This window comes from Strigops habroptila, chromosome 1 (genome assembly GCF_004027225.2).
Source record: "Strigops habroptila isolate Jane chromosome 1, bStrHab1.2.pri, whole genome shotgun sequence".
Taxonomy (NCBI): domain Eukaryota; kingdom Metazoa; phylum Chordata; class Aves; order Psittaciformes; family Psittacidae; genus Strigops; species Strigops habroptila.
Genome location: NC_044277.2, coordinates 44,537,949 through 44,547,701, shown reverse-complemented (window position 1 = coordinate 44,547,701; position 9,753 = coordinate 44,537,949). Strand labels below are relative to the sequence as shown.

General features: G+C 37.0%; 1 protein-coding gene across 1 annotated transcript in view; it reads right to left on the bottom strand.

The window, feature by feature from the left end:
* Positions 1-187: 187 nt before the first annotated feature.
* The window catches only part of TRAPPC8 (trafficking protein particle complex 8), a 52,716-nt gene continuing 43,150 nt past the window's right edge, over positions 188-9,753 (bottom strand). The window contains 4 exon segments of the mRNA XM_030478851.1: positions 188-1,952; positions 3,966-4,055; positions 5,595-5,740; positions 7,163-7,210. Of these exon segments, the coding sequence (XP_030334711.1) occupies positions 1,718-1,952; positions 3,966-4,055; positions 5,595-5,740; positions 7,163-7,210 (519 nt within the window). The 3' untranslated portion in view covers positions 188-1,717.

Below are 9,753 nucleotides of genomic sequence, written 5' to 3'. Positions count from 1 at the left end.
ACTTGTGCCACTCAAGTATTTGAGGAAGTCTTAAAAATACACTGACTGTGACTTAGAACAGTGGCCTACAGCTGGACAACTGAATAGCATCAATAATGAGTTCCCTTCTCTAAAGGAGTGCCAGGACAGAATGAGGGCTGATGACACAGCGTAAGGTTACAATGCCAAGAATCATTTAGAAAGATCAGCCTTCCAATCTGCCCAACAGTAGAAGACTCAACCCCTGAAGCAACATCATCATTGTTAGATATTACTCAAGTATTCTATTAATTTATCAACCTGACCCAGAGTCATAGTGAGTACAACTATGAAAGGTCATGTGCTGTGAACTGGTTTTAAGACTCTTCAAGAAGTCTTAAGTCTTGAAGACAGTCACACAGTAGTGTTGAATATGAGTAAAATTGGAAAACTTACCTAAAAAGGTAGATGTACTGTTTCATAAGCCAGCGTTGTCCTATGAAGAAATTTCCTTCAGCCACAAGACAGAGCAGACTGCCAGAAGTCTCAGGTTTCTTTAGGTGCTCAATTTTCCTCGTACTCAGCTAACCCATCATAAACCATAACTCCTAACTTACCTGGCTTTGCTGCACTTGGTTGCTTCACACAGCCTTCTCTACGTTTAGCTGCTGTTACTCAAATTAAAAGTACCCAGCACGTAGCAAGTAATTGAGATTTCCCAGACAGCTGAATTCTGTGTTGTACCTGGGAATGCTGGCTAAGGACTCAAAAAGCAAATACAGCAGCCACTACATGTTTCAGTGTACACCAACACTCCATGTGGCAACACGACAGAAACTTCACATGGGCAGAGACCACAATGAAGACAGTGCAGGACATACACACAGTACCAGCACCTGTAGATAGCTACAGCTGTATAGGAAAGAAAAAATGCCACTCGTTCATACAGTGAATATGGTGTATGTTTTATTCTATTTACAGTACATTTGTTATAAATATAATACATTTCTTGAAAATCTTGAGTAGATTTTTTTAAAACAGATCAATTGTTATAGTTACATAATAAAGTAAGTGACAATTTAAATGACGATCTCATGGTTGTGAAATAGTGCATTCTGTGTTGAGATGAATGGGAAAATACTCAAACTGGTTGAAGAAATCATATTCTTTTTTTAACACTTTAGGTGGGACGTGTATGTAAACCTTGAAAGGTCACCAGTTTCCATAAATATGAAAACTCAAAACAAAATGTGGAACCAAAGAACTGAGAAACAGAAGTGGATTTGAGAGACCTTATTGAACTTCACAGTAAGGTTGGGATTTATCATGACTAATGGCTTCAGACAGAAAAAAGCCAATGAGGGTTTCTTCCTGAACCATATCCTAATACAGCCACAAATATTAAACACACCATGCTGGAAGTTGTAACAGCAGTTAAGCTGCATTTTTGACAGGGCATATGACATACAAATATGTTCAGATCTGGAGTTAGAGTATTTTGTGTTATGAATATCTTAATTACCAGAGAAGAAATACATTATAAAAGGATAAACTTATTTTCAGTCCAACGTGCATTGCATTGAGAAACAAATTGACAAGTCGTCCAAATATTTTGCTATTTTCTTTCCTACACAATCTTTAGTAACAAGTTAGATGTTTGAGGTGCTATTTCCAAAAACTGCAGCAAAATGTCAACCAGCAATATAAGAAAAGAATTCCATTTATTTTGTCTTTTACTGTGATTTTTTTCAGGAAGTGGTCAGATATTATTGATAATAATCAGTGCAGGCATGGAGTTCTGCTGACTCGTTTCAAACAAAGTAACTTGGTCCACTAGCTTGGCAAATACTCTAGGAGTTCCAAGATTATAGACACCTGTATGAACAAAGCAAGCTTTCAGCTGCAAGCTATAGACCTCCTGGCTTTTAAGTTGAAGCTTGTACTGTGTTTGCCCAAGCCATGTAAAAGATCCATGGATTTCTAGTGCTTCTGGGCTGAAAAAGAAGGTTACAACATTATTTCTTTGCATTTAAAGCATGTATTGCCAGTTTACATGATTCCCTCCAAATTCAACTTTTCCCAAGATTTCAGAAACCACTGCCTGTCTACCGCCACCCCCTTACAGAGACAGGCCTGTTTCTGAAAACTTCTTTTCAGAAGTCAGAAATTGGGAAATAAAGCTACTACTCTGGCAGCCTTTGGATGTGAGAGTGCCCACTGCCATTTGTCTTAGAAATTGCCAAGTCTTTTTGACTGCTTGCCTAGAATAACTTCCCTTAAGTCAATGCCTTCCCCAAATGCATGGTGCTTTGTTTCACACATCCTCCGTGCCCCTTATCTCTAAGAGATTAAGGCTTTTCTACAGCATGACAAAGCTAGACTTTGAAAGGATAACAGTTGCAATCAGGCATAGATAGAACTGTGCTTAACATTTTATCCAGATACTAAATGCAGCTTAAAAAAGTCATGTATATATGTCCCCATTCCTACTATATCCGCACACATCCCTACAAGGATATACAGAGATAGAGTACCTAAGTTATCCTTGGGTACCTTTATGGATCCCTACGTCCACCCATCAGCTTGATTTACCTCTGGGTCCTTACTTCTTACCAAATACTTTTTACTGTTCTCCTACTCACACTTAACACCCTTTACAGCAGCTCTCCCCTTGGCTCAGAACAATCAGTACAAATATTTAAAGCATTTCTTTGGTTCCTAATATACTGTATACTATATACAGAACATTAATTATACATATATGTATATTGATGAATTCCGGTGTACTCCCAGCTTCCTACAGAACCCGCAGATAACACTAAGAATAAAGAAAACCAAACTGACACAGTTTTAGGAAATCCAACATAAGGCATTCTTAGGCCTCTCCCTTGAGCTAGAGTTAAATCAGCATGCATGTCACACAGAAACAGGCAACACAGATAGGCACTGCTTTAGAGATACTGCATTAGTAAGTTGGTGAGGTGTATTTGTTTTTAAGATATTTCAAGGCACGTGACTACACTATCCTTCCAAAGACATGTCTTACAGCACTGTTACAAAACATGACCATCTCCTAAAAAACACCAGTTCAGCAAAAAGATTCCTAATGTTAACTGAGAAATAAAACATACTTAAGCATTCTAACCTCTATTTCTCAATATGTGTATTAGGCCCTGGGCTTTTCATTTCTTACTTGCCTGGATGGACTGTTGGCAAGAAGCCAGCATTTCCCATTACCAAACCCACCTGATTCCTCACAATCTGTCCTTACAATCTCCCTAGAATATTAAGTCAAGAATCCTACAGCCTATTTTGTGGTAAGCATACCAAGTAGCATTATGGAGTTGTCACCTGAATTACATGAGTTAAATTGTCTTGTTTTAACAGAAGTGGAAGAAATAACAATGGTATATCATGGTACTCAATTCTCTCCTATAGAAATCCTTAGTAAAACTTAGAAGCAATTCACAAAACATTTCCTCAGTGCTAATATTTTTGCACATAGTATTACAGTTCTAAGTGAACAGCCAGGCATAAGAATCAGCTGATAAACCTACAGGAATTCTTAAAAATACCTAAGGTTCTATGACATTTTATACTGAGCCAAATTGCAGGAGAAAGTATTTAAACTTCAAAAGCTGTTTTCTACAACTTACATTTAAAAATGAAAACCCGACCCAACAGGTTTAATACTGTAAGATTGCTGAAGCTTGTATTTCACTAGTTCAAAAGCATTTCTGCTTTCCTAGAAAAGATGTGCAGAGTTAAACTATTCAGAAGTCACAATTCAAGGTCCTGTCTTAGCAATAGTCAGAAGTAAAATTGAGCACTAACTGAAGACTCCCATTTGACTGTATGAAGCCTTTATATCCCCTTCCATTCATTCAAAGAAGCCACTGTTGAAAAAAATCCTATTCTAGATATTCAATACAGTTAAGACATTACAAGACTCCCCAGACTAGAAAGTCCTCTCAGAAAATACTGTTTCATTTACATTCACACATTACCTTGTTGTTTTATGCCGCAAATCAATCATCACATCTACAACAGCCTGGGAACAATTGGAAAGTAGGAGAGTGACAGGAACCAGACAGAGGCTACAAAAAGAAATAGTTCCATAACAAACAAACAAGTATTACTCTTGATAGTTTTAATTATATTCTTCAACAGTTAAAATGAGTTTCACATAATGTAACATTAACATGTAGCTGTCTATTATGCAACAGTCAGTGTACAGAGCAATATAATCGCACTGACTAGCTACTTTTAGTAACAGCTATTGATTGAGGCAAACAGCATTGGCTCAACGGAGCCAAATGAAGTTCCCACCACACCTCATCCAGCAGAGAAAGGCTAGCAAAAGCATCAAGTTGTCTGTTATGACAAGAGACATTTCAAAATGGGATAACATGATCCAGTATGATGTTCAGCACATTTTGCCTGGATACTTTCCTTCTGCAGTGCCTCCTATAGAGGAATTACCGGCATCTGGCCTAAAGTTTTAGCCAGAGCAGTGCCCAAACCAGACAGCGCATGCATATTTGGTGTTAATTTAAGACTTTACCCTGAATAAAACTAATACAGTTAGTTGATATTTGGCTTGCTCACAATTAGTATGATTGCTTTTATAAATAATGCTGCAGCAAGAAAGACCCCAAGATATTCACAGGCAGCTAACCAAACTATCACAGTTGAAACAGACCCATGTATACAGTAAGTGATTTGTGTCACTGGAATTCTTTGCCATTGCTTAACAATGTTTAAATACCCTAAGCTTGACTAACAAGAAAAGAACAATTAGCAACTGAACTTGTTACTGGAATGATGCATGCTTTGTAACTGTCAATTAAAATATGCCACCTTACAAAGTGTTTAAAAGTTAGGGTTTTTTAAAGAAAGAAATCCATTTCTTTTGACAACTTACTTGTATCAACTGAAATTTTAAAAAAAGCCTAACAGTAGAGTTCTCAAATAAAACACCTCAAACCTAAATAGGTATCTTTGTTTCAAATACAAATCCTTTCATATCTGGAAATGAACCCAGAGGGCTTTGTTCATATGCTAACTTCAAAAGACTCATGGCTCTTACAGGCTCAAACTAATTCACTCTAGCAGTCTGCTTTTTGACAGGTTAATTCTGGTATTCTTCCAGGAGACAAGCCCCAGTGATCTAAACTGTTACTGCCTTCCCTCCTGACATAAATCAGAACCATGTGCAGTTAATCTTGGCAAGTCAGATGCTGTAGATTTAACAGTTCTTTTTACTTAAAAGTACCTCTTACTTTCTGTCTACCTTCTCAAAGTAGTCACACTGTTTACTCTGGCACCAAAAATAAACACAAAAGCAGCAAAGTATTTATTTTCCTTCAGTAAGTTTGATAACATTACTAGTTAACATCAAAATTATGAACTGTGGTATTACAGTATTTTGCCCTACATGAAGCTTTCATTTTACCTTCAACATTCTGCAGAACTGAGTTTAAGAATTGAGTAAGACTGCACCCTTGCATATCAGACTTCTATCTTTCATATCATAACCCATGTTGCATCTCAGGCACCATACCACACATAGCATCATAGGATTTATGTCAAATTAACAATATTTCAAAAGCTTCTAAAGAAAACATTGCACTAACCTTTTTTGATGAAAAGAATGATTGAAAGACTCTGGATAGTGAAGACTTGTCTTGATAAGATTAGAAAGCTGCTCTGGTGTTGGTCTTGCAGGTACTGGTGTGTTTTCGGGTCGAAAAAATTTTAGGAGAACCATTTCTGGTAATTCCTGAAACACAAATTCAGAATTACATTTAAAAATATTGACATAAGGTACTGTGCAATGCAACACAAGAAATCCAGCCATAGAAGCTACAATTATGAACTGTAACTCCAGGGAAGTAAGTCTACAGCATCATGAAGCTCATAGTTTTTTCCAACGTGTTTTGTATTTAAGCATGCTAGATGAGGAACTGATATGATTTATCTGCTACCTTCCTTTGAGACAGATTTCACAGCTGCTTATGAAAACATTATGTGTAAAAGTTTAAGAAAAGCATGCCATTGTTGCAGGAGTTTATTAGTCTTTGGTTTTGTTTCTAAGAAAAAGGGACAGCATTTACACAGCTCCATATTCAGCAGCTCTACCTAAGGAGAAAAAACAATCCATCACCTGCCCTGGGAAGATCACAACAGGAAAGAAAACACCCAAGTCTCCCAAAACAGATCCAAAGTAAAGCAAACAGAAGTGTATAGGAACATGCTAACAGTGACAGAAGAATTTATAATGCAGAGTATCTTAAAAATTGTATAGCAAGCTCTTGCAGATATGAAAGCTATCTGTCCCCAGCTGAAAGCCCAAGTCAAGCACTGACACACACTACTTGGGATTCATCCTAACCCTGTGGGCAGAATCAATCTCTGAAGCAGAAGAAATTAGATGATACAGAAAGAAGCACCACCAAATGAAGCAATCAGGCTTCATTTGGTCCAGCACTACAGCGCTACTGTCACTCTGTCCAACATCATCTGAATGGTTTTGGTGGACAAAACACAAGTCTCTTTCGTGAGCAGGATTTATTCAGGAAGGGACTGCCTTTTAGTATTCTTTTATGAATCTATTCTGTAAAAAGTCTACCTTTGGAGGAAAACTGAATTTGCAACAATAAGCGTGACTGACTACTAAAAGGATGTGAAAGATTATAAGAATCCACCAATAAGTCAGTAAAATGTAACAAATACTTTAACAGTGATGGATTGTACCTTCTGTAAGTTGAAAAGAAATACTACAGGCAACAAAACCTGACTCAGTAGCAGACACACTGGGCGTTCTGCAATATGTATGAACATCTCAGTCACTGTTCACCTGTGCTGGTAATACCAGGAAGACATCAAATGTTTTATAAGGCTTTTGATTCTTTCCACTTGAAAGGAAAAGTAGTTTTCTTAAAAAGTACTATGAGAAGAAAAAAGATATTTCACAGTAACAGTGAAATGTATTTTAAGCATTGAATGAATTTGGCATTTCCACCCTACCCTATAGGTATGTAACTTGATGAAAATTGACAGCATGAAATGCACAAGAGATGAGATTACAGGCTTTCATTTAAATTGATCTTCCCCCTCAAGTTACAGTCAACCAATTATTCAATGGCTTCTTCAACCACATATCAATATCCTACACACTGTAGTTTGCCCTAGAGTCAATTACCTGTTCCAAGTCCTCCCAATCAGAATTCCCGAGTATTTTTTTAAAACCCTACAAAAGACAAATACGAACGTTTATCTCTACAGACAAAAGCATCATGAAATGCAGCAGGAACATTTACTGGTGAAAGTGCAGAGTAGCGTTAATATTTCAAACCTTTAGTTCTAATATTACAGCTCTGTTGAAGGACTGGAAAGCAGTGAGATTAACCATTTACCATCATAGAGCTAAACCTTAATTCCAGCCAGCCTCTGTGTGTCCCAGTCAGAAAAGATGTCTGTGTCTTCAATTTCAACTGCTCAAAGTTTGTTTTTTGTAATTGTGAACCTAGAACAAAGGCTAAGACATAACATTTAGTACCTGATTCTCTTACCTAGTGGTTCTGGACAGAATTAAGCACTTCCAAATGGTAACCAAGAAGATGTGCATACAGATCAGGGAGCTACCTAGAAACAGCTAATAAATACTAAGTTTAAGGAAGCATTAAACTTCTGCCCTACTGTGGAGATTGAGAAATTGGATCAAGGATATAAAGTAAGATGCTGATACCTACTCAGGCACCTGTGCCCTCCCTTCAAGAACATGCATCAAGCAGGTAACAGCCTCAAGACTTGTGGTTATTTACACTTCAAAACAAAGTAAAGCAAAATCAAGAATCAAGCAGGTGGTATTCTCTTACTGAACTCCTAGAATGCCAGCCCAAATGGCAAATACAGAAGTTCTGACACCTGAAGTCTGCTTGTTGACCCATTATGATTCCTTGCAAAGCTTCCAGCAATACCACGGGCTCCATTAGACAGCAAACACTATATACTGCATACAAGAAGGCAACAACAATGGTTAAGATGTTCCCTTTAAAAAAAAAAAAAGTTAAGGTGTAATTTGAAGGCCTCATCCAAACATACTGGCAGAGATCCAAAAAAGCTTCACTCTAAGAGCCTTCATCATAAGAAGAGTTTGGAAGAACTGGAGGTGGGGAGGAGAGGGAAGTGCTTTTTGCTGTCATTTTAAATTAGACAGCTGTGTTTTTAAGCTTTTGGTTTATAACTACAAACACACACCAGGCAATAGCACCAAAACTACAGCACTCCCATAGTTACCTTCCAAGAGCTACAAACCATGCAATTGGTGCTAGGAAAGCTGTTTCTGTTCTCATAAAGCTTTTTACTGCCCAAAGCCATCTAAAAAGGCCAGCTTCAAACAAATATACTTAAAGCTAGACATAAGCTTGCTGTTCCAAGTAGAATAATCTCAACATAATCTCTTATTCAGCAGGTACAAAAGAGCCAAGACCTTTAGAGTTCTGCTACTTCGAAACAAAGTTGTATATCATCCCTACTTATACTTCTGAAATTGTGTATTACTTATTCACACTCATTTAGACATCTCCTGCAACTGTACTAAGCTAAAAGTTGGAAAAGTCAAAATTTACACCATTCAAAGCATCTTTTCCATTATTTGATAGATTTAATAGACAAGTCTGATCATAATATGTTTCTTAATCTCTTAGAACATGCTTCCAAATTGCAAAGTTCTTCCTTTCTATCAGATGAATGGAAATCATGATATCCTCAGATGCAGTCATTTTGAAGGACTTTTCTATGTCATAGTAGACAATTCAAAGTTTTCAATTTCAAAAACAATCTTGTCAGTAATGAGGTCAATGTGCTCTTAAACACACAAAGTCAAACAACACAATTTGATTTCCAAGTTGTATGGAAATTCAACATATCTGTCCCATAAATCTCAAGTTACACATAGCCAAAAGAATCCTTAGCATGCCCAGTCAAGTATGAGGGACAAATATGCACAGCACAGAAGAAAACCTGAACAGAAAACTCTTGAACAACACTAAAGCATAAGTAAAAGCAGAGTATATGAAAACAACAGAATGAGAGTGAGACAGACTGAGATCTTGAGTGATGTGCCTTTCTCCCTTTCCCATTTTAGATTAGACAACTCCCATTTTAAAACCTCAGTTTTAAGTTGGTTTCCTTCACCATGTGATTCATCTATATTCAGTCTAGCTCTTAACCATAGAAATTATGACTCCAGGAACAGTATTTTGCTAAGACACCAGCAATAATGCATTTGAAAACACAAAACATCATCAGTCTATCAATGGCTAAAGCATCAGGTTTTTTCTGCTATTTGGAATATTTCATTCATGGCAATAACATAAGCCAGCCCTCCGAAACTGGTAATTAGTACATTAATTAATACATAGTGGAAAATGTACACTTCAGCTCTTAATGTTTATTTACCCTTAAGAATTTTCTTTAAACCAGATTAGTGGAAGGTAAGCAAAGTCTTCAATCCATTCCAACAATCTGAATTAGATTCAAGTACCCCTTCCCTTTTTTTTTCATTCTGTAAAGAAAAAACCCCAAATTCCTGAACTAGCACAAGATGTTACTTCCAGTAATCCACTGTTAGAAAAATAAAGTTATGTAAATCTCACCCTCTCTCCTACTTTTCAAATATTCTTACTTGCTGCCTCCTTAAGCTGCATCTATATTAAGAAGCAGTGTTAACGAAAGTTATCATGTCTGATGTGAAATACTGCCGAAAAGCCTGCATCTGTGCTGCATGCA